Source organism: Trichoderma gamsii (assembly GCF_001481775.2).
Source record: "Trichoderma gamsii strain T6085 chromosome Unknown Scaffold_9.2, whole genome shotgun sequence".
Taxonomy (NCBI): Eukaryota; Fungi; Ascomycota; class Sordariomycetes; order Hypocreales; family Hypocreaceae; genus Trichoderma; species Trichoderma gamsii.
Genome location: NW_020171346.1, coordinates 1 through 24,459, shown reverse-complemented (window position 1 = coordinate 24,459; position 24,459 = coordinate 1). Strand labels below are relative to the sequence as shown.

At 50.4% G+C, this 24,459-nt stretch overlaps 6 protein-coding genes across 6 annotated transcripts; 3 read left to right on the top strand and 3 right to left on the bottom strand.

Annotated features, from left to right (window-relative positions):
• Positions 1-5,126: 5,126 nt before the first annotated feature.
• Positions 5,127-6,742, top strand: TGAM01_v203291 (SPX domain-containing protein; the record flags this gene model as incomplete). Its single annotated transcript, XM_018801384.1, has 4 exons — positions 5,127-5,178; positions 5,278-5,478; positions 5,537-5,739; positions 5,816-6,742. 4 exons carry the CDS (start codon positions 5,127-5,129, stop codon positions 6,740-6,742), a joined length of 1,383 nt encoding a protein of 460 aa, XP_018665655.1.
• A 1,318-nt stretch (positions 6,743-8,060) lies between these two features.
• TGAM01_v203290 (hypothetical protein) lies at positions 8,061-8,970 on the top strand (the record flags this gene model as incomplete). Its single annotated transcript, XM_018801385.1, has 2 exons — positions 8,061-8,370; positions 8,543-8,970. The coding sequence occupies 2 exons, from the start codon at positions 8,061-8,063 to the stop codon at positions 8,968-8,970; spliced, it is 738 nt and encodes a 245-aa protein (XP_018665656.1).
• A 926-nt stretch (positions 8,971-9,896) lies between these two features.
• TGAM01_v203289 (ORP1) lies at positions 9,897-11,702 on the bottom strand (the record flags this gene model as incomplete). Its single annotated transcript, XM_018801386.2, has 2 exons — positions 9,897-11,575; positions 11,636-11,702. The coding sequence occupies 2 exons, from the start codon at positions 11,700-11,702 to the stop codon at positions 9,897-9,899; spliced, it is 1,746 nt and encodes a 581-aa protein (XP_018665657.2).
• An 8,057-nt stretch (positions 11,703-19,759) lies between these two features.
• Positions 19,760-20,620, bottom strand: TGAM01_v203288 (carboxypeptidase D; the record flags this gene model as incomplete). The annotated part of the gene is made up of 5 exons (XM_018801387.1): positions 19,760-19,816; positions 19,874-19,992; positions 20,051-20,161; positions 20,217-20,234; positions 20,302-20,620. 5 exons carry the CDS (start codon positions 20,618-20,620, stop codon positions 19,760-19,762), a joined length of 624 nt encoding a protein of 207 aa, XP_018665658.1.
• An 845-nt stretch (positions 20,621-21,465) lies between these two features.
• TGAM01_v203287 (hypothetical protein) lies at positions 21,466-23,491 on the top strand (the record flags this gene model as incomplete). Its single annotated transcript, XM_018801388.1, has 3 exons — positions 21,466-21,632; positions 21,715-22,075; positions 22,127-23,491. The coding sequence occupies 3 exons, from the start codon at positions 21,466-21,468 to the stop codon at positions 23,489-23,491; spliced, it is 1,893 nt and encodes a 630-aa protein (XP_018665659.1).
• Positions 23,492-24,004: 513 nt separating this feature from the next.
• Positions 24,005-24,427, bottom strand: TGAM01_v203286 (hypothetical protein; the record flags this gene model as incomplete). The annotated part of the gene is made up of 2 exons (XM_024549174.1): positions 24,005-24,292; positions 24,356-24,427. 2 exons carry the CDS (start codon positions 24,425-24,427, stop codon positions 24,005-24,007), a joined length of 360 nt encoding a protein of 119 aa, XP_024406012.1.
• Positions 24,428-24,459: the final 32 nt, after the last annotated feature.

Below are 24,459 nucleotides of genomic sequence, written 5' to 3'. Positions count from 1 at the left end.
CGTTTGTGTGCGTGCGTGTGTTGGCACCTCCTTTGGTCGGCTCGTGTTGTGTTACCGGATAAGGAACTACAATGGAGATTTTTGTTGGGTCTGGTGGTTTTACTGTTTCGCCGGGGAACCGGGATTGGTGCAGGGCCGGAGAGAAGTGTGAGATGGGGAAGAAACAAATGGTCGAATTTTACGAGGATGGGATTTCGAATAGGGCTGGCTTGTGGCGTGCTTAGGAACGCTGGGGGCTGCTGCTATTGCGCAAACAGACAGACATACATACATATGGAATAGTGAGGTGTGTTAGTGGTGTCGAGAAGAGGCTAGACCGCGAGAGATGGTGTTGTAGCTGCTTGTGACGGCTCCAGTAGTGCGATTCGTTGGTTTATGGCATAGTATTCAATTAATATCGGATTACAAGCCATGTCGCCGTGCATGAGCTGCAGAGCGAAGGTTTGTGTGTCCTCCGCCATTCGGCGATGAGACCGGAGGGTTCTAAGACACTGGTTGTGTCTAGAGATAAGAATACATGCACGGAGGCTCACAAGCACGGGAGTTGTTCTTATCGGAAGACAAACGAGTTGTGTGTGTGTGCGTGTTAATATAAGCAGGACGATATATGGCATGTACATCTGCAGGTTGGTCGGGATGCGGAAGGAGAATGGCAATGGCTGTGAATTCCATCGGCCAGGGTACATGTACTGCGTCTCTGCGCATCTGCGTCCAAATCATATGAATGAGCTCTTGTTGGCACCCTTAGCCGCGCTCCATCTTGTAAAGGAGTAGAAACACCGAGAAGTCCATGGAAATCTCGGCATTGCTGCTCTTTCAAGCATACGACGATAAGGACCAAGGGATCTGCTACGCTCCATCCATGGCGATGCTAAGCATTTGCCGAAGGCAGCCGTCACATATTAGTGCCGGTACTACGAGAATAGCAAAAAAAAAGAAAAAAAAAAGAAAGAAAGAAAGAAAAAAAAAAGAAAGAAAGAAAGAAAAAAAAAAGAAAGAAAGAAAGAAAAAAAGGTACTAGGAGTAGGTAGTAGCTATGACAAAGACCCTGATGATACGGGCAAATGACCAGCAGCAGCTCCAAGACAGAGCAGAAAATAGCTGCGACCCTGCCAAGCGTATTCTCTCCTCTTTGTCCCCCTTCGGAAGACGGCAAAGGGTAGCATCTAAAAAAGCGCTCACAGATAAATCCAAATATAGTGCCACTAACACCACTATGAGAAACGCGGCAGGGCTCCGGTTATTAAGGCGACGAAGAAAAAAATCGAGTCGAGCCGAGATGGGAGTCGAGAATGGAGTCAACAACATGTTTCTTTGGCGCGCAGCGTAGCGGTTGAGCGGCTCGGAATGGAGCTCTGGCAGAGGAGAGGGGGCACGATCCACCGGCGCAAATCTAGATTTGCAGGGCCCGCATCTTTGGCCGCTGCGCCAGCGACAACGTTGCTGTCTTGGCAAAAAGAAATTATTGTCTTTGCATGAGATGGAGATATAGCGATTGAGATGGACGGTGTAAGCGGTGTATGACCCGAGGGATTAGGTACTTGTTTTCTATAGGTAGCCTGTTTGATACACATGCAGTCGAGCACGCCGTCTTATCTGGCAGCCTCCTGGTAGTACTGTATACTGAAGCCCGTCGCTGCTTTAGGCAAGTTGTAGCGTGATGGCCCTGTCAATTTTGCACATGCAGCAAATGCCAAACAGCAAGCCAATCGACCAACCAACCAATGCAAGGATAACGGACGGAATCCTAAACAGTACCTACCTATAGCTAGCCCAGTTGACCGGGGTATGTGTCGAACCTCGCCCACCCGCCTTCATCTCTTTCTTCCACGCACCAACAAAGAAAAAATTTCTGTCTGGCAGCGTAAAACTAACTGGGGAAAGCACTCACGCGACACCAGTGGCAAAGGAGGGCATGTCCATACGGGCCGATCGGCTCTAGTGCAAGGGAGAAAAAAATGGGAAAGGGGGCCAACGGAGATTTTTTTACTCTATTAAACAAGAAAATAAGCTGTTTTTGAACTGAAAGCTGCTGGGCTGGATCAGGCTCGGTGAACGGATTGAGTAGAGCTTGAGGCGGGAAACAGAGGGCCTTGCAGATTGTGGGGCGGATTGATATACAGCGGGTGGGTTCTTGGCTGGAAGCTGAAATTGCACAGTCAAAGCCGGTAGAAGTATTGGTTTAATTTGTTTTTTCTCTTTTTTTCTCTCTTCTATTTATCCCAATTCATCAATCCTTCTCTTGCTGGGTAAATTGGTTCTGACTCGACCATTGAGTCCGGTAGTGCATCGGCAGTCTAGAATCGCTTCGTCGAGGCGGCATTTGCAAGCTCTTACTGTATCTCATGGCAGCCGGACCCCGAGTCCGTCCCTTTCCAGCATCCAATGGGAGTGCTGATGATATTTGATCGTGGCCCCTCTTGCTGCAGCGGCCAGGGTCTGGCTAGGCAACTTATCCGAGCTGGCAGCTTGGCTAATATGCCAACCTATTTACAGCATACATGCACCAAGTCTGCTTAAGCAGCCTGGCCTGTGAACGCAAGCTTCTCATAGGCCGAAGCAACCCTCTGTACGGCGGAGGCACTAGCGGAGCTTTGGCTCTGCTCTCGTCCTTTAGCCGAATTCCATAGGGCAGCGGGAAGCAGGGATGCTCAAACCACCGTTGGTCGCCAATGGGGAGCTGTCCCGCATACGACAAGCGGCACAGAATCCAGTCCTTCTGCTGGTACATGCTGTTGGCACTACTGCATGTACGTTTCTTTGCATCAACATACTGAAGCGTGTATGTACGATGCTATTGGAAGCACTAGTTCTTGCAGTTGAATCCTCGTTCAAAATCAGCCGATAACGACTCGATCGTCGGTTGGGGCGGGACCACTCTCAAGCCCAGCAGCACGTCGGGAGTTTCTCGTAGTTCTCCGAGCAGCTATTGATGCACGAAAGCTACTACTGTATCACTAGATGGCAAGTTGCACATATAGTAGAGACATACGAAGGAATAGTCCTAAACAAGTAAGCCGGAGCAGCGAAAAGCATAAGAAGAAAAGTAACAGCTGCACTCATTACCCAAACTCTAGGATGGGTCCTTGACAAATTCATCTTGAACTGACTCGGGCATTGGGCTCTGCTTAAACGGTTCTCTCTCTCTCTCTTCTCCTCCCGACTCGGATAGAGGGGCCGGTGTTTTGTTGACCGTCGATTTTTTTTCCTTCTCCATGAGGAGGGGTCTGGAACGACTGGAGCTATTAGTTCTTGGCGCTGTTGTGCAACAATATGCGAGTAAGTAGTAGGAGAGAGGTGCTGTTTGCGGCCATCTAAGGATAGCGAAAAAATACTTTGTGTGTGCGTGTGATTACTAGGTACTTCTTCTTTGGTTAAAATGGTTGTGTCCTTTCTCTTCCTTGGCTGGGTTAGCTGTAGCTGGCTAGCATGTAGTAGGACGGATTTAGTCTTATTAGCTCGCCATTATCATGCACTTGATGTCTTATTCCTCTCATCTTTTTTCACTTCCTTGTTGGCTTTTTTGCGTCCTCCCTGCGGTTCCTATTCGCCATGTACTAGCTCGCTGCAACTACACTCTCGTATTCAACGCCGTGGCAAGCAGTAACGGGACAGATAGATTTGGCTTAGTCCCACACAATAGCAGTCGATAGGTTCTTCCGCCTGCGTGTGATTAGCATTATGGAGACGTCGAATATATTGACGACACTAAACCTGCGCTGCCCGCTGGAGGCCCCCTCAACAGGGCGGCCATGCCACTAAAACCAACTGCCCCGTGGATGGCGCAGAACCCCCATGGCAGTGCCCCATCAGGCCATCAGTCCCCCCCAAGCGCCTGCGGAATCCGCTGCAGGGGCGCCATTCACACCCTGGCGGTCCTACGTATGCGTTCTCCATAGTGGGCACCTTATCTTTCTGCCGCCATGCCATGCCCAGGGTGCGTGCCTTGGCTTTGTTAGTAGCCATCAATGGCATCCATCCAATCTCCATCTTTTTTTTCCTCTTTTGCCTCTGTTCGCCGCCGGCCGAACAATGAACAAACTCCACAGGGGCCGATGATATAACGCCGCGCGACCCCCGTGCGCAGACCTGCTCTGCTCGTTGGTTGAACTGGATGCTCGTAATCGATCGACGACGTCTTTTTACCTTCGGGCCTGCTTCTCTGCCTCTGCCTCTGCCTCTGCTTCGCTTCCAGCTCCCGGGATTTGCGGTTCGCGAGCTTCTGGTCGTGTGTCCCTCCAGCCTCCTGTGCGTCATCGTGGGCCCCGAGCAGTTGCTGCAGTACTCGGTCTGTACAGCTTCTCGCCCGTACAACCAGGGCATTCGGGGCTATAGTAGATACCTAGTGCTACTATAATATCGCAATCGCAACGCCCTTTCGCTTGCCATCGACCTCTGTCTTTCTCCTCCTTGCTTGCACCTGCTTCTCTGCTTCTGCTTCTGCGCCGTCCACGCTCCGGCTGCGGCGCCAACACTGTCTGCTAACAGCCGGCTAATCTGATACGATACCTCCCGCACTATCTTATCGCTGCTCTGCCCTTCTCCTAGCCCGAGTCCATCTACGCCATCTTCCTCCTCCCCTTATCCCTCGTTCCTCTTTTAAAGTTGGCCGTTATCGCACCGCCCGCGATTGGCTCTTGATTGGGCATCTTGACAAGGACCTGTTCCTCTTGCTTTTTGAAATACGCTGGTGCTTTTTCCCTCCCTCCTCCAGTGAACGCCACTTCCGCCATCCGACGCCGCAGCGACATTCGATTCGCTCTTTATTTTACTTTGCTTTGTTTTGCAGTAGACGGTACTGGGTCGACAATTCTAAGTGCATGCCGCCCGTTAAGTCCGCCGCAACTCTATTGTAGCTGGTCCGGGAACCGAAGAACAAAGATAGAAAAGAAACTTTCCTCTTGTCTCTTCCTCTTTTCGTATCAGCCTCTTACAACAATCATACATAACTCAACTCCTCTGGAGACCAATTGAATTGCTCCACCAACGCTTCTTTGCTCTTCCGTTTGCGCTGCTGTCAACGCTCCGAATTCAAACCGCCCTCCGCTGAAAGAGGATGCAATTATATCGATAACCTCTCTCGATTGACTCAAAACCGTTTCTACGCATAGCAGTTCAAGCAAACTATGAAATACGGCGTTCAGCTAGAGAGGGAGTCTGTTCCTGAATGGAGCCTGCGTAGGTCATCTCCACCACTGTCCCGCGCCGTCAAATATCCTTCCAGAAGAGGGCAAATCAAAGGAAAGAGAATTACGTTCTAACTTGGTCTCATTATAGACAATCTCGACTACAACTCTCTGAAGCATGAGATCAAAGTCCATACAACCCGCGACCAGGCCACGGCTCTAACCATTCCCGGCCACCAAGACACGGCGCTGCGCCGATTTGAGGACGCCCTGTTTACCGAGCTCTGCAACCAGCACGATCGCCTAGATTTATTTGTTACCAGCAAGGCGGATGAAGTATCGAGACGCTTAGGTACGACTTGTGCGATTGTCAATTCAGATTCAAGCTCCAGTTACTAACACTACTATAGAACATACTGCCGCCAATATCAGGCGGTTTGCCGCCAAAAGCCACCACCTCCAAGCCGACTCGCCGAGTGTTTCGCTTAGATACCAGCGCAAATTCATAAAATATGAGCGTGAATTGCTGCGGTGCAGAGAGGATACCCAGGCTTTGTCGCGTTTTGTTAATGCGCAAGTCGTTGCGTTTCGCAAAATTCTCAAGAAATACAGGGTATGTTTTTGCCTCGGTTAACGTCACAACCTCGCCATAAACCGCCCAGACTTTCCTTGGCTAACTTCGCAAACAGAAGTGGACTGGTTCATCATCTTTAAGCTCCAGATTCAATGAAGAAATCCTAAGCCACCCAAAGAGCTTCACACGACGCAGCTTTACAGACCTTCAGGAGAGACACGACGAAATTGAGCGACAGCTTCGGCATGCCACACCAGCATTTAGCGAACCGAGCTCTCCCTCATCCGTCGACACTCCCGTTGCCCCTTCGAACCAGCCTTCAAGCTCGCATCGCGTCGCTTTTGATCCTTTACCCCCATCATGCTTCGACGATACGCAGCCCAAATACTGGAACGAGTACGATGATGGCAGCGACGCAGGCGGTGCCGACGAAGAGTACGCTATCTATATCAACCCCGACCAAGAATCGACATTCCCCGGCTTAAGCTACGCCCAAGCCATCGTATCGTTTCCCTTTGAAAAGGCCAAGGAGTGGTTTGGTAAGCCGCAGACTGCCGAGCGACAGCCCCTCTTTTCACCCTTCTCATCCGGGGACTCGATCAACCAGGGGTACGGTTCCACGACGGCGGTGCACACCGACTCCGAGGAAGAGGAGGCATACGCCAGTTCTGACGGCTTCCCCACGCGAGGATATGCCACGCACTATGCTCTGCCCAGCGTCAACAACCAGCAGCTGCGACGCTACAGGGAGCGCGTCCTGTTTTGGGGCACCATGGGGTGTTTCGGCGCCACCTTTATCTTTCTCGGCATTGCCGGCATTCTCATCTCGACGGGCCGGCACAAGCTACGAGTCGAGGTTGATGCCGGCGCTACCGTTGGAGCTGTGGTCAGCTTATTCTGTGCCTGCTCCGGCCTCGGTATGACGCTTTACCGAGAAGACGAGCTATCGCTGTCTTACCGCCTGGCGGTCTGGGGAATTTTTATCGCTTCATGCCTTCTCAACGGCATGCTGCTCATCCTGATCCTGGGGAATGCCCCATAAAATCCACAAGTTTGGAGATACAGCAAAGGATCGACCGGATCTTTTTCTTTTCATCTTCCCTATTCTCTCTCGAATGCATGTGTGCGGAGCATCAGACTCGTGTCTGCGGTGTTTGGGTCCTTGGCTCTTTCTGTGGAGCTTTTCTTGTTTATATCTTTTTCGTTTTGGGTTCGACCACAGCGTTTCAATAACTTTCCAGCGTCTCTTTTTTCAAAACGAAAGGAGGCCAAAAGTGCGGTTTGTCAATGGGCAGTCTTAAGATTACTAACATGGTGGTGCCGTGAGTGGGCATATTGTTCATGTATATGATTCGTGTATAGGTATGATTCATGAAGCAGGCGAGGACGAAGTATCGGCATATTCGGAGGAGGCCTATTGTTTCTGTAGCACTAGGGGCAAAATAGCTTGCATCGGTATATGTATATATCGTCTCTACGACAGCATGCCCTGACTGAGATCAAATACAAAACAAACAAAACAGTGTATAATTCTCTTGCGACTGTTTCCGTCTTAAAATAACGTGCACTTGACGTGGCTCAAGAGGGCTCTTGTAAGTAGAGCAAACGATGGCCATAGAAACTCGAGTTGAGCGATTGTTATCAACAAAGCTGATTGAAATTTAAAATACGTGACTGACAAACTGATGGGCATCGTTTACAATAAAGACGGTGACTCGAACGGGTTTCCCTCTTCAACTTGCTCCGAATTAGGCGTCTGGTGCGTTTTGTGACTCTATTTACATGTGACAAGACCACAAGAGATCTGACGCTAGTTGACGATTGAGGTCTCTATAAATGGCACTCTAATCCTTCCAATCAAATACTGGAGAATCCCTACCTGCATCAATAACAGAAAAAGTGGCAACTCCCATATAAGTACCTGTAGCATCAAGAAGAACAGAGGGTGCTTCGCAAACACTTACCACCCAGTACGCCCTTTTCGTAGTGTCTTGTTAACCAAATATAGCAGGTGGGGACCGAAGTTGGTTCGATAATCGGTGTTATCGTCTCTGAGATTTTTTTTTTTTTTCCATACCCCATATCAGCACTTGTCCAGCCAGTAGGAGAGGGTTAGTTTGACTCATTCGGCAAAGCAAGGGGGAGAGCAGAAAATGGGTTGACTACTAGCTTATAAACTGAGTCCGTTTTCGCTACTTTTTGTATCTTCACTGAGTAATTCATATATGACTGTATCTACATGTTTGAGTTGCCAACTCTGTAGTGTATAAAAAAACAACGAGCGACAACTTATTTCCCATAACAAATTTCTTCGGCGCAGTTATACAGTATCTTCGTTATTTATCAAAACGCGACTCAACATGCCTCCACAGTTTCGCCTCCGCCCAGGCTCCGTCTCAGACCTCAACCACGCGGTGCGTCTCTACGATGCGTGTCTCGGCTCGGACAAGCTGATCCAGATCTTGTTCTCGGGGAAAAGAGAACAAGATCCGGTGGCGTTCAAGACCCACCTGTACAGGTTGTATGCGAAGCGGTTCTGGTCCGTGGAGTGGATGTTTACATTCATTGTCAAGGAGGCTGGTGAAGAGGCCGAAGAGGAGGTTGTTGGGTTTTCTTGCTGGAAGAAGCCGGCGGGAGAGATTGGCTTTGTAGAGAGGTGGTTTAGTATATGTGAGTTTTCTCTTTCCTTCTCTTCTTATCATTTCCTGTGGTTTCTTTAGACTTGCGATTGTTTCATGTATCATTATGCTTTGGTCTCTTTGTACAAGAACGATCTATGAAGTTGTCAACAGTTCATCAAAAGAAGTAAGAAACAAGACAGCAAAATAACACCTCTCCACAGTCGCCTGGATCGCCCCCATAGTGCGCAACTTCATCGCCCTCCAAACCAAGCTCTTCCCCACCGTCGACCTCTACGCAGCCACCGCCTTTGACCGCTGCTTCCCGCCCATCGAAGAGGCCATCTTCGCAAACAAGAAGCCCAAGGAGTGGTGGTACCTCAGCACGCTGGCCGTGCATCCGTCCTACCAGGGCCACGGGCTGGGCGGCTTGCTCATGAACCAAGGCCTGGACATGGCCGATGCGTATCAGCAGCAGAAGCAGCAGAAGAAGAAGAGTGACGGTGAAAAGGTGACAAGGGGCAAGGTCTGGCTGATTGGCCTGAGGGGGACGGATCGGTTCTATACGAGATTTGGGTTTAACGAGGTTGGGAGGGCGAATGTGGGAGAGTTGAGCGAGTGGGATGGCGGTATCGTCATGTTTAGAGAGTAAAGAAATGACAAAAATAGAAGCGAAGCGAAGCATTTAGAAGGAAGAAGAAAGCAAGAGCCGTTTTATTTATTTCATCTATTTCATACATACCAGAATGAGCCTTTGGTGTCCACTTCATAGAATAAGCAAGCCCAAATGGCGACATCTAAAATTCCTCTCCTGATATTCTCCATGTTATCAACCACTTCCAAGCCACCCTAACAAAAGCCAAAATGCACGCTCAATTCTCGTTTCCTCAGAAGGTGCTGTTAAAAAGCCCTCTTCCATTTTTTCTTCTCTCATTTCTCGTTTTGATGTCGTAGATGAAAAGAAGAAAGAAAGGGCGAGCCCTTGGCAAACAAATCAAACGCCTCATCTGCAATTGTTCCGAATCAACCCCCTTTTCTCTCTTCCAGCACAGTCTTGTCTCCCCAAGTTGGGAACGAACGCTCCTCGGAGCCGCCTCCATAGCTAACCTCATCTGAACAATCAGCCGAGCATCAGTTGTATTGAGATAACCGCATTCCCCAAGTGTTTCTCGTAAAAGCCAGTTTATCAGTCCTATGCCTATCCGTCATAGACATTGTAGTCAACTCAAGATCTAAAATGAGTAAAGAAAGAGAGAAAAAAAGTAACAGAAGAAGAAAGAAAAAAGCGCGAACAATAGAATAAAAGAGAATAACACAATTCACAAAAGTAGCATAAAGAAAATCTAGACTTTTTTGATGCAGCCTTCCTTGGCCATTCATCGTAATGGTATGTGTAAAGACAGCGCGCCATAAAGAAGCACAGATGAAAAAAAGAGAGCAGAGACGAGGTCGCCAAACCGAACAGAAGAGCCAAATACAACAACATATGTGTGTTACATAAAAGAAAAAGAATATGGCAGTGATGATTTCCCAAGCAGCAAACTGTTGGCTTGCCGTAGGAAAGACCAGACACAGCAACTAATCCTCGCGCACGTCCTTAGCTGTCTTCTTAACGGCCCGGTCAGTGTGAGGCCAGGCGTTGCCATAGTGAACTTCCTCATGCTGAGCTCTCTTTGAAGTAGCTCCATGAATCGGTGAACCGTGATAAGTCGAAGCTCGCCGGGCATCCACATGAGAGCGAGCAACATGATCGTGTGCCGAGCTAGATGCGTAATAGGTTTGCTGCTGGGAAGCTGAGCTCTGAGGCCAGCCCGTGGTGTAGGCGTGGCTTGAGTCAGGTCGCTGTTCTATAGCATAACCGCGAGTGCTTGGATAATCCGCCGTCGCTCTATTGTCGAAATATGCCAGATCAGGCTGCACGGCTCCGCCAGAACTGATAGGACGGGGGTACTCAAAGCCGGATTGAGTCGTGGCAACGTTTGCACTATAGGATCGCAAGTGAAGGGGTCGTTGCATGTTTGGGCCCTCATTGAATGGTCCGGAGCCTCTATACGGCGAGGCAGCCGAATAACCGTTTGCCACCGACAAATGATCACTGATAGACGGCAGTCTCTGGTGTTGCTTGTGATACTCTCCCTCTCGCTGAAAGAGAGATGGCTGAGCAGAGCCGACGCCCGTCTGATAGTGATCTGCATACTGCTGGGAGTCGTGGCCATAGAAACCAATTGGAGGACCGGGACGGCTAGAAGAAAGCCCATGCATGTATGCATCAGATCCATAAGCATGATCTAGAGGCAGTGCCTGCATTCTGGGAATAGCGGGTAGAGTGCGCGGCACAGCATACTGGGAATCGGCAGACGGCATGACAATGGAGGGAAGCGGCATGGGAAGAGACTGCTTGTGCTGGTAGGCTTGAGGAGGCCCGACGCGTACTCGCTTTCTCGATGGGCTCTCAAAGTCACCCGTATCGTGCTGGTTGAAAGACGTGAAGCGGCTCTGGATGACAGCGTCTGCCACCTCGGAAATCTTTCGCTTAGGTGCTCTGCTTTGTGTTTCGGTAGCAGCTGTACGAATGTTTTTACGAGTTCTGATAAGCTTCGCAATACCTCCGCCGTCTGACTCGATGATATCAGGCAAGAACTCAATTTCAGGGACCCGCGTAAGGATCTCATCTTTAATCTCTTGGTACAGGCGTTCTGCCACCTCAAGCATTTGCTCGGTTGTATATCCGGTTCCTAGACGGTGGATGACCCATTCTGGAGCGGCCGAGCCGGTTTGAGCCTCCAAAGCATCATCATCGCCTTCATCTGCTGGGCCGCCTTCCTTGTCGAGACGGTTTTGCTCTCGCTTGCGCAATGTCAGGGTCCAAAGTCTGATATAAGGACCTGATCTCTGGCGTCGGTTGCTCTCGCTCCACTCCTGAAGTCGAGTGATCTGCATCTTGACGAGATGCATCTGGTTGAGAGGGTACGTCTTGGCATTTCGATACCTGATCCGTTGATAATGTTTGCGGCAATAGTACACCCACACATGTTTTGGAATACGAAGAGTACACGCTTTGTTCCGTCCAAAGAGATGTGAGATGGCTTTGCGTAGTTGCGAGCCGGTTTGGCAGTCGTCAACAAACATGCATCGAGGCTCTTCTTCTTGCGGAGTTACTGGTCTCACGCTCAAGGCATCGAGTGGTACTTGTCCGCCCATATTGCGGCCTTGCTGAATCAAAGGGACAATGTCAGATGCCGGGTCGGAAACTTGGTCTGCATATTGTAAGTCAGCTTCACAGGCATGCAAACAGTCAACAGCTTCCTTTATGTGACCTTTTTTCGTTGCCTGATGGCTCAGTACATGACGGTCCGCATCGAGCTTCGGGTAGCTGCTGGGCATGGCTGGTCTAGGCGCTTCTGCCTGGGTCGGCAGGCTTTTCACCGCAGCCTCGTCCATCTCTGGTCGAGTGGATGAAGGCATGAGATGGCGACGTCTCAAAGCGTTTGGCACTGATGTTGTCAACCGGGAGGCAGGGATAGGAGCAGATGTGGCTCTTCTATGATATAGAGGGCGAGTGGTCGGGTCAAAACTGTTATTGAACAACTTTAGCTTTTGAATCTCGAAGAGTTAACCGGAGGCAAAGATGCTCGAATGTGGTAGGAAGCAACACGACGTGCGACTTGAACTCAGGAATTGTAAGGGACTGTGCGTTGACAATAGAAAGCTGGCAAGAGGATGATGTGGGAACAGGAGCCTGAACTTTGGGACCGAGATTTTATAAGCAGGAAATTCCGCCAGCTGGCAACGAAATTTCCTCGCAGTGACGCAGCACACCAGCTGTCCTCCGGCCACGCGAGCATCCGAAGCACTTCTCATAGCGTTCGTCTCCTATCAGTCTCTTCTGCTAGAACTGCTCGCGGGCGAGGGGTCAGGTCGTATCGGTGATTCACAGCTCATGTCATCTGGAGTTCAACACCGAAGATATCCATTGCGATATTGAAGCACTTGCTCAAAGAATCACTATTCAAAATCCAGATCTGAACTGTATCGTCACTCTTTAAGAACAAAACAAGAGCGGTGAGCCCGAAAGAAAAAAAAAAAAGAAGAAAAAAATACTTTAGGCCGTGCTTAGAGAATCCGTGTCTTGTGCATCATTTCAGAAGCTCATTTTGCGCTCTACAAGTGAGCAGCAATATTTATACTAGTATCCTAGGTGACTGAAAAGGAAAATCTGAAAAACATACCGTGAATCTTGTCCAAAAAGCCCAGGCTTATCCAAATTGTTCCAGTTCAGAATAGCGGCCGATGAGTCGTCAAGGAACTGCTTCATTATTCTTGTTCTGCTTTGCACTGCGATTGAACTCTTCTCTGTGAGTGGAGGAGATGGAGGTTGCGATGCGATGCCATAACTTGATGGGAAGTTTCGAGCCTCCAAAAGCTTAGTATCGATCGAGGGTATCTCCACAATGGGTATGCTCATTGACGATATCCCGCTGACAGATGCCACCGACGATAATCTCGAATGATATTCCTCCGACTGCGGAGAGTCCGGCGATGTAAAATTGCTGCTGCTGCTAATTGAGATCTTGTGTTTGGGAATTGTCGAACTCTCTCCCGAATAGCTAGCGCGGTGATCTCGATGAGGCAGCCTATTATTCACGTTAACACTTTTCTCTCTACCTTCGTCTTGATTTGCTAAATTAGCCCTTGGGACAAGAGTTTGTCCCAAAAAACGAATTGGCTTACCGAATTGAGCATAACCGAGGATTGTCACTAAAAGATACAGCTTGTAAGCCAAGGATCCGGTGAAATAGGAAATAGTGCCATCAATATTTGACAACAATGATTCAAAAGACTCCATCCTACTCACTAAGGTAGGCTATGCCTTGCTAAGCGCATGGACGGCGGAGATATAACTGCCAATATAGAATCTGTTGAGGGCTGTCTTGACCGGCCATTCGTTTCGAAGATTGATTTATGGATATCTTTTGGCGAAACGGGAAACCCTGCTCTTCTTGACAAGGGATCTAGTTCATCGATCTGAGATTCTGCTGTTTCCCGTCCATCCCACAATCTGGCATTTTTCCACTTAGATCTATTCAGGCCATCCTTTGCATCTTCAGTGCAAGGGTTTGGCGGAATGTTTGGGGCAGAGGCAACTCTGTCATGGCCGGGATGGGGTGATGGGCCCTCGATACTGCCTCCCCTGTAGCTGGGTCGTCGAGAAGTGTTAAGAAGCGAGGTCACATCCATTTTCTCTATTCTTCAAGGTAGAATATCGTACAAGTCGCTAATTAAGATGGAGTGTGTGTTGGCAAGGGTGCTGTAAGAAGTAGATAGCCGACTAATTGGCGAGAGGCTTCATTTGGGTTGTGATAACTGCAGCCTCCAATGTCGAGCAGCGGCGACGAATGAAACTTTTCCGGATGAGGCCTATTCCAAGTTGATTTTGTCAATAGCAGCTGTATGTGATGAGCTAGAAATGGCCCGATGGAGGCCTTCCAGCGAAGTAAGTCGACAGCCTACACGCTGTATGGGATGGTGTGGCAGATAATACGTTGACCGTAGCGTCTCTCGTCTCGAATCTTTGTACTGACTCTGTGGATGCTCCCTTTTCGTCCAATGATGGCTATGAGAATAGCTACTAGTGCAAGAACGATGATATTGATCATGAAAGCCCAAAGCAGCTTGAAAGAATGGTAGGTGGTAATACAACTCTTTGACGCCGATCTGGACTCCGCTGGTGGAAACAGCCATTCGCAGAAAACGGCATAAAATCTCTCCCTGTTCGAAAAAAAGAAGCCTCGTAGGAAATATTCCTCACTAAAGACGAAAATGGCTGGGGCCCCTGAAGGCCTTTACCGTATTGGTGTCGTGCCAGATAGTCTTATGTTTGCTGAAACTAAGATCGCATGGCGATGTGGAACTGATCTCTGTCTGCTAAAGTCCCTTTTCCTTTCTCAAACAGGACAGCGGTGAGCGGTGCTGTTCTATTTTTATAAAAAGCGAAATAAAGTCCAGACGGTGCTGAGGCGTGGGGCCTTTAATAGATGATGAGACGTAATATGCGACAGGATGCTAGGCTAGGCATGTCGTTGATCAACAAGAGGCAGGTAGGGCTGAGCAAAGCAAATGATGAACGGGAACAGCACAAAATAAGAGAGTCAACCGTTCTGAACAGACCGGGGAGCCGGGTTCTCTGCCAGCACTGATAATACTTGAAAGGAGAAGAGGGTAAGACAAGAAGACAGCACATTGCCTGGGCCAGCAAGAGTGTGGGCCGACGCCCAACGCTGTACGTACATATGACACGCTGAGCAGCTGTGCAGCTGTACAGACGTTTACCATGCCATAGTCGTACTGTTCATATCGGGGTCCTCTGGCCGAAATCAAGATGAGTGAGGGCTGAGGCTACATGATACTGGCGATGAAAGTAGAGCTACGAACCGGGCACTGAAGAGGCCCGGCATACACTCACAGGTTTAGAAAGACGAAATTCACGTTACTAGCCCACGATTCATGTGGCAATAACGCCCATTATCCGCGCGGTTGATGATGAGCTTAGGTAGCTGGTCAGTAGAGGAGATTTGGGAGCCCACAGACAATCCAGCTCTGGTGGATAAGTGACGAGATGCCTTGACAAGCCGGAAAGGAATACCTTTGAATTGCCTCTGAGCCGCCCTTTCCTTGCATCCATATCGCAAACCACAGTCCCCAAAATCCTTGTACACACTAAATCTAGTTACCGCCAGAGCGGGGGCGGGTTAAAGGAATGGCTAGTCGCGTAGTCGGCTTGGTTACTTGCAGGTCAGTAGCATCAGCTCGGTCCCGAGCTGTACCCAAGGTGCAGCAATCCGTGGGTCTGTTGGCTCGGTAGCTCCAACAGGGCGTGAAACCCTTCAAGGCGACTAGGCCCTGTTCCTTTCCATCTTCCTTTGTTCGGGGGGGGGCACGAGATGGGTGTGAACATGGCCTGGGAGCTGTTATATCGTCCACAACTTGAAACCACGCTCGTCTTGAATCGTCCAATCGGCAGGTAAAGAGTTGATGCTGCATGGCCGAGCCCATGCTACCCAGAAGCTGGATAAAAGCAGAATGACTCCAAAAATGGATTCCATGGCCCTCCTCCTCTGAGCCTTGCTACTCATGAGACCAAGGCGTCGATCGTCGTCAAAGAAAATTTGCGTGAGCAGCATGATGGTTAGGTCCGATATGACGAAACGCAAGTGTCCGGAGCCCAACGCCTGTGCTCAGCTTCGGGGAAAGGCCGTGACTTGGACCAACCTTGCTGCGATAATGCGCGAAACAGCCTAGTGCTTTCGTCCTCGATGGTTCCTAAAATGCCTTCCGTGGTTGGTTAAATGGAATCCCTTGAAGCAGTGCCAGTACATGTATACTTACTTGCAAGTACAGCTCCGGGATGTGTGTGGCGCTTCTAAGCAGGCGACATGTCATAGCGACAGGGGATCTCTATCCAGCGTAGCATCACGCTAATGAGTGCCATGTGGCTATGTGCCAGTGAGGCAAGCAGGTATGTCTGACAAGCGTCGCCATTAAGCCAGGAAGGGGAAGTCCTGCGGGAGGAATTATGGCAGAAACTAACACCCTCAAGGCTTGCCCTGTGCGGGCCTGCGCAACAGCAAAGGTCCTGTAGGGGCGAGCCTTGCAGCTGCGGGAGATGGGCTTCTGCGCCGAGGTGAGGTGCCAACGCGTGGAGTGTCGGTCCTATTCGCCACGGCTTGACGATTCTCGGTTGGCAGCTCGCGATGATCCTCCCAAGCCAAGCTTTCCGCCATGTAGCAGGACGCATGCCAAAGGGGAGAGGCGGAGGAGCAGCTGCAGGTAGACGGCCAAAGCTCGTCCAGCAACAGGTGCCCGCGGGCTGCCGTCGATACTCAGGCCATCCATGTCACGGTCCGGAGAAAAGAGCAAAGGTGCTCAGCGATCGGGCTCTGACATGCGTCGCATGTTTCATCGCTGTATCGCATCTGGTGATGATACAGGCGCAGCGCTGGACAAGGCGCGGTGGGGTCGCAGTGGCCAGTCTCCGAGCAGAAGTTGAGCCGTTGAAGGAGGGCAGTGCCAAGAGCCGTAATTCGCAAGTATGAAAGATGGATGAGAAAACAACAGCGTCGCATCGACGAGAGCCGGGGTGCAGCCGTCTGTTTCAGCCGTGCGCCTGGAGCGAGGGCATGCAGATTAACCTTGACGCTACACAGCGTGCGCCATTCTTTGTTCCTGCACAGGCGGCGCGGCGAGGGCACTGAGGAAGAACTGGTGGCAGTGCCAACAGCAAGAAGAACGAGCAGCATCACGGCCGAAGCGAGAGCGTTGGATGCCTCTACATGCCCGAGGTGAGTTGCGAGGCTGTTCTGCTTCCTGAGAGAACATGAAGGTACCAGCACCCTCAGGTACAGCGGGTGGTACCTGCCTGTATGCGCCAGACCTCTTTCTCATGTCCCATCACATCAGCCGAGCCCACGAATAGGCAGGGCGCTGACCGCTTGTAGTTCCTGGTACCCAGACTGAGGCCTCTTCCACATCAATGCTACGAACAACATGAAGCAACCCGTGCAGCTGCGTCAACTGGAAGTTTAGGGCTCGGTTGAGACATTCCAGCGCTGCTTGCTACCCATTGTGCAATGTTGCAGCCGTGGCACGAGATCACTGCGCATAACTCAACCTGGCGTTGAGAATAATGCCTCCAGCTCCGTGAGAGCGCTACTTGCCGCGCAGCATGCACCTTGCAGCGACGACAGACGGTATGCCGAATACTGTGGAAGGCATCCGATGGCAGGGCAAATCAACTCATCAGGCTTCATCGGGCAGGGTTCGTGTTCCTGCTTCTCGTCCGGCCACGAGAGGGCGTGCCACGGGCAAATGAGGAGCACGCACGATGTAAGCCCACAGCTTCTGGCGATCCTTCTGTGGACTTGCGGATGGTGCTGTCCCGTTGCTGTCAATCCCCGGCTGCCACCTATCAAGAGCTGGCCGGCATCACGAGAAACGATTTGTCAAGTCCCCAGCACACCTCCAGGCCATGCTGTGTGTCTGGCTGGCAGAGTCGAGATGGGCGCTAAAATTGGAGACGACGGCCCCCAAACCAACCCATCTCGAACCTGTCGTCGAACCAACCCAACGGCCGATTTTGCATTCCAAATTAGATTCCAAAGCATATCGATCTTCTGTAGAAGCCCAGCCGACCCCACGCTAGCTGGGGGCCTGATCCTGGCCTTGACATATCTCTAGCCGATGGCTTCAGCGGCAGCCATGCCATGCCATGCACTGTGCCCGTGGCGTTGCGTTGTCGTGTCGTATTTTCGAGAGAAAGGCCTCAATATCCACCGCGGATATGGCCTTCCCAAGAGACCATCGAGTAGACTCTCAAGTCTAGAAAACGTGGCAGCAAGGACCGTCTATGGTGCACGACCCTTGCCATGGCTGACTTGTCCAGTGGAGCGACTTCTCGAGAGCCTGGGCCTTTCCACTCGATCAAGAGTCTCAGCAGCCTCGCTGGGATGTCTCGAGCACCGCGAAGAACAAAGAAAGAATAAACGTCAGTCTATTTTAGATCGCATGCCAGTCAGTATGGCTTGGGGCATATGCCACGTCATATTGCATTCATGTAAGGTAGCCAACGGCAACATGTCTGCCATGGTCGTCATCGGCCCATGTTCCACGCCACAGGTACGAAGCAGACTGGAGGTTCGCCGTTCTCTCAGCCGCAGCCGCCCCTGCTTCATCCAGCCGCGATGGCCAAGCTCCGGCTTCTCGTCAAGGCGCTTAGATTCCGGATACGGATTCTTTAATTTATAGGTCCCAAGCGTTTGGCAGCCGATCTATTAGCGAATCCCGATACCTTGCTAGCACACCTTTAGCTGCCGCAGTGGACTCGATAAAAGTCTCTACCCAGCTGAGGGATAGTACTGGGATACTGTCGACCTAATTGTCAAGGATATGTCCCATCTACCTCATAGAGGGATTTACACGTAAACTCTGGACCATATACTACCTTTCCGCAAGCAAGGGTCATTTACAAACAGCTACACGGCTTTGCGAGCTACGTTGCGAGAAAAGTACCTATTCTTTTTTTTTCTTTCCCTTATTGATGCACACTTTCATACTCTGCGTCTGCAGCGTTGATATGATGCTACTACTACTTTCCTTGAATCATGCTCTTGTTTAGCCGATGTCGACATGCTCAAAACATCGGTGGCTTCCTTTGGATTGACTATATGTGAAACAGACTTGATACTAGTATTACGCCACTAGATGTATGTGAAAATGATACCGCGGAAGTGTACATTTTACCCCAATTTATATCCATCCGTTTCCAGCTCAGCTACCAGCATGATATAGCGGCAGCCCTCAGACGAGTCTTGGCAAAAAACGCCTCTACACGATTGGCGGCGGCTTCATGCTGTCATCATTGCTGAGCGCAAATTTCAGTCTATCCTACCTGCTCTATCATGCAATCTGATCGCTGCACCGTTTGAGCTTCAGGACTGTGAAAGAATACTTACATAGCTTCCGTGGCCATGATGGCCGGCTAAACAAGTCAAGCTGCTGCAACCCGATATCACAATGCTACATCCGTGAATTCCGTGCTGTCACCACTTTAATCTTCGTGTGCCTGGCCCGCGTCAAACTCATCTCTACTTGGATCCCATCACAAGATGTAAACTTGTCAACAGATTCATGAGATGCCGGTTACCCCTGTGCTCCCATCTCAAGATTTTTCGCTTACGGAGCTGGAGTCTATCTCATTTCCACAATCGAGCGAGGCTGAGTTGTGATATTTCGGCTCGATTCATCCGTCGAATCGGACGAAGCAAACATGCGTCGGAGAATTTTTGCACGTTCGGATGCTTACAGTCCGTGGTAGGTTACTGCGGCTGAGGGCATCCCAAAGTCCGAGCCGTGTAGTACAGCGACAGCGCCCAGTATGAGCCTCACAGTCGGTCAGTGTATGCGGCTCACTGCTCATTGGCAGCCTTGCTGAAAACAAGACTGAGGTCGCATTGGACTGCCCAGACAACGGAAGCTGCATAATTCATGCACGCCCAGGCAGATGCCACCTATTCTCTGTGGTTGATCTTGAAAGGGGACGAAGTGGCTTACCATAAGCCCGCATGGATGTTGCTGCAGTATGTTTCTTGTGTGTTCATGATTACTGATAGGGAACCAGCTTTTGGATATTACAAGCCATCGGTCTCTCAACCTACCTTTATTGATGACGAAAGCTATACTCAGCAATATAGTTTCCAATCTGGCACTGTCGGGCGTAGCAGCGTTGTGCAACCGTTTCACAAGTATGGTAAATTTAACAATCTTCGCTCATAGCATTATATGGCGTCTTGCATAGCTTGCCATTGTCCATGACAGCAGCCTACCGGTCTAATACTACCTAGCAAGCTTGCGTGGCCACATTGAATGCTACAGACAAGGTAGTATATTTAGAACAGATCGTCCACAGATTTATCAGCGTCTTTCTGTATCAACTCAACCATTCCCTATAATATCTGGTAAGCTGACATGAATCAACCAACTTGACAACCCAGTAATCTCACCTTTGGCATAATTGGCTTTCCATCTGCGCCCTTGACATAACGGAAAGGCATCTCCGTGCTTTCATGCTCGCTGAATTTGAGCTCTGGGAAATCCAAATAAGGCATTTGATCAAGAGGAACTATTAATGTCAATATCAAATCACCCTTGCAACCTTGGCTATACAGCCAAAGACCTACTCTTGTCGTGCACAACCATTCGCGTAACTCGCACAGCTGTGTCTGTAGTCATTTGCTTAGGGCCTAGCCGCCTTCCCTCGAAACCCTTCTTTCTCAACTCAGAGGTTCGATCTAAAGTTTATCAGACACAAACCGCTATCAAGAGAACAAAGTCATCAATGCTCACCTCGTGGAGGGTCATCACCTATGAGTTATCATATTAGCTTAGTTGTCACTGATTCAAGTGCTATGTAGCCATGCTGCCCGCTTACCCAAGATGCCACCAAAGAGAAACGCATCAAATGTCTCGCCATCTTCGGGCGCCAAGTCCTTGGCTGCGGCGGGATCTAGAAGACAAACCCGCGACTTCTGGCCTGCATAGAGCTCTTCTACCCCGCGATGTTCAGCTGTGAAGGCCTTGTTGGCGGACAAGGCAGCCGGGACTTGGAAGTTGGGAGGCAGGCAAGACAGGATGAATTTGGTGTTTGTCTCCTCGCTCTCCGCTGCAATGGCCAGATACTCCAGTTCCGACCATGGGCCGAGCTCCGGGTCCAGATGCTCGACGATGAAAGTTTTTCCAGCTGAAGCCATATTGTGCGCTAATGGTCGACTTGTCAGTGTGCGGCGAAATTTTGAGTAAAATACAGAGATTGATTCAGTGGCCCTCTAGCTGCAGGAGAGGCTAGGGTCAGAGGCTTCGGATTGAAATTTGCTATGGTGGAGAGGTCCTCGCCAGGTGTATGAAAAATTCGAGGCTAAATTGAAGCCGTAAATGCTCGCTGTTGACGTAGCCAAACGTTAGATGCGCTAACAAAGACATCGATGCTAAGCAGGCGGCAGGGCTTCTAAGCCATAGCGGCAAGTCCTTGAAGCGCAGGCGTAATTTCGGTTGGCATCTCGAATAGGCCAATTTCTGTCAACATCTCACGCTGAGATACAGGCGCGAGTACAGTTACTGTACACTATAATTAAAGCCAGACAACTTATCTCAAATCTTTCCAACTAGTCTTAACTTTTAAGCTATTCAAAGTTACTCTCTGCAGAGCAAACTCATGAGCTTCTTATTGACCCCATTCGCTGCCTTTCCTCTTTGGACTGACAATAGCAGGAAGCTTGCCGAGTGGGGCCGAACGCTATATCGCTTGCAGCTACAGCGACTCCATCCGCGTGTTTTAGGGGACCAATGCCCGGCGTTTGGTGCCGCGCATCCGCTGTACCAAATGCCATCCATGCCTCAAGGGGAAAGCGGAATAGGCTTAACAATTTCGGCCACCTTGCGACTTGCAACCTCCACCATCACGTTGCGGTTACATATTTGAATCGCTACATCTTCCTCTCTGTCAATGACATATTGAATCCATCAAACCGGAGGTAGCTGTGCTACCTTTTTACTCCCCTTTTCGTTTTTGCTGCCTCCTCCGCCACCACCGCTCACCATGGTGCCGTCCGCGCGGCCAGCTTCCTGGCGATGGCTGGCCATGACTTTGGCGACTTTGTGGCCGGCCCTCTCCGCTGCTGAGCAATCGAAAAATGCAGCCGACTTTTATGTTCGCGGCCTTCCGGGGCTGGCGCAAGACCCAACGGCCGTGAAAATGCATGCTGGGTAAGCCTACCGTGAGCGCCGGCGGAGGATGACTTCTCCAGACTCTCAATAGCTGACGCGCGTATCTTCCCCTGTGCTATAGCCACATCGAAGTCACCCCCGAACATAACGGAAACTTATTCTTCTGGCATTTTCAGAACCAGCATATTGCGAACCGTCAACGAACTGTAGTATGGCTGAACGGCGGGCCAGGGTGCAGCTCTGAGGATGGCTCGTTGATGGAGATCGGGCCATACAGGCTCAAGGACGACCACACTTTAGTCCCGAACAATGGATCATGGCACGAATTCGCGAACCTCCTTTTCGTCGACAACCCGGTTGGCGTTGGCTTCAGCTATGTCGACACAGACAGTTATACCCATGAACTTGATGAAATGGCAGACCAATTCGTCATCTTTTTGGAGAAGTTCTTTGACCTGTTTCCTGAGTATGAGCATGACGATGTGAGTATTCCGGCTTAGCAAACAAGATTTTGGGGGTTAACTTTTCATCAGCTTTACTTTGCGGGCGAGTCCTACGCTGGACAGTACATCCCTTACATTGCCAAAGCGATAGTGGCTCGCAACAAGCAGAAGATTGAGGAGAAGAAAGAGAGGGAAGCTTGGAGCCTGAAGGGACTGTTGATCGGAAATGGATGGATGTCGCCGAGAGATCAGTACGACAGCTACCTTCCATTCCTCTACGAGAAGGGGCTCCTAACGAAAGACTCGGATGTCACCAAGAAGCTGCAGTCTTCCCTTCGAATTTGCCAGAACAAGATGGGCAGCGACCCGGGCCACGTTGACTACCCCGACTGCGAGGGTATCCTCAGCTCAATTCTCTCCATGACCAAGAATGGCAATGGGCCAGATGCCTGTTGGAACATGTACGATGTCCGTCTCAGAGACACATATCCCGCCTGTGGAATGAACTGGCCCCCGGATTTGACCAATATCACTCCATATCTGAGGAGATCCGACGTTATACAAGCGCTTCACATCAATAGCGCCAAGTCAGCTGGCTGGCAAGAGTGCAATGGAGCAGTGGGCTCGAATTTCAAGGCCAAAACCTCTGTCCCTTCAGTCGATCTCCTCCCCGACCTTCTTAAAGAAGTCCCCATTCTGTTGTTTTCCGGAGCAGAAGATCTTATATGCAACCACGTCGGTACTGAGTATATGATCAATAACTTGGAATGGAACGGAGGCAAAGGCTTTGAGCTAGCTCCAGGAAACTGGGCCCCTCGTCGAAACTGGACTTTCGAGGGTGAGGTTGCTGGCTTCTGGCAAGAGGCCCGCAACTTGACTTACGTTTTATTCTACAACTCATCTCACATGGTGCCATTTGACTATCCTCGCCGCACACGGGACATGTTGGACAGGTTTATGGGAGTCGACATTAGCAGCATTGGCGGCGTGCCTACTGACAGCCGCATCGATGGTGAAAAGGGCGTCGAGACGACGGTCGGCGGAGCATCAAACAACACCCAGGCCAAGGAAGAAGAGACGCATAAGAAGGTTGATGCAGCCAAATGGGCCGCTTACCAAAGATCAGGTGAAGTTGTCTTGGCCATCGTCATCGTTGCTGCCGTGGCCTGGGGTTACTTTATCTGGCGCCAGCGCAAAGCGCGTGCTACCTACAGAGCACTCAGCGGCAGCGAGCCTTCAAGCAGGAACGGCTCTCGTCTGAACTTTTCTTCTCGCAGACGGCGCGATGTCGAAGCGGCGGATTTCGACGAAACCACTCTGGATGACTTGCATGTGGAGACACCGACGGCCTCGGAGAGCAAGTACACTGTGGGAGGAGACGACGATAGCGATGACGAACCGGCAGGGGCAGGCCATGAGAAGAAGAAGACCGGGCATCAAGAAGGATCGAATTAGAGGCGTTGCAAGGATGGGCGGTATCATAATTTTGCATACAAAACGGCAACATTACAACTCAAACACGAAACATGCTCGAATTCTTTATAGCTGCTAGCCAGGTATTAGTGGCGGAATTGAGAGGCCTTGGCTTAACATCGGGCGTCATTGTCATTTATTCACATTCATACTATCACATGGCGTTCTTAATTCTGGTTTAAGCAAAAATAGATGTATATTCTGATTCTCTAAAGTAGCACATCGTGAAAGTGTCCGCACCCAAAAAACGCCGTGCAGAGGGGACCAGAAAGGGTCTTCTAGCCCGCTATTTTCAATGACCCTTTAGATTTCATTATCCCCTCCAAATATTGTTAACCCGTATCCAGCCAAATAACGGTGGATGTCTTAAAAAGCTCCCCGACTCCGTGATGCAATTCGTGCAATGACAATAACAGTAATGCGCCCATAATCATGATAACAGAAACCCAGTCATAACGTAGCTTGTGAACTAGCTTCACAGCTGAATCTCATTGTTCAGCAGCCTGACTTCTTCACCAGGCTTGAACGGCGGTAGTCCGACATATGGGCAGCCGTCGCAGCGGAAAGCATCGCCCAGAGCGCAATTACCACAGGATCCAACCTTGCCCTGGACGGTGAAGTCGATCTCGGCGAGGTCGTCGGCGGCGAGCTTGACGCTCTTAAGCTTCTCGTCGGCAGCGGCACGCTTGGCCTCGTCTTCGGCGGCGAGGCGCTCGGCGAGACCGCAGCTGCAGTCCTTGCAGGCGCGGCGTCGCTTACCGGCCTTGGGCTGGCATTCGGGAGCTGTATTTGAATGAAGTCAGTATATATGAATTTAAAACATCGTGGAGGAAGTGCGCTTTTTACCAGCGCGGAATCCGGGGAGGAAGGGCCCAGTGTAGCCTCGGCGGTTGATGAGGGTGTGTGTAGTATCACCATATGTGCAGATGACGGCCGTGGTGACGGCGCCG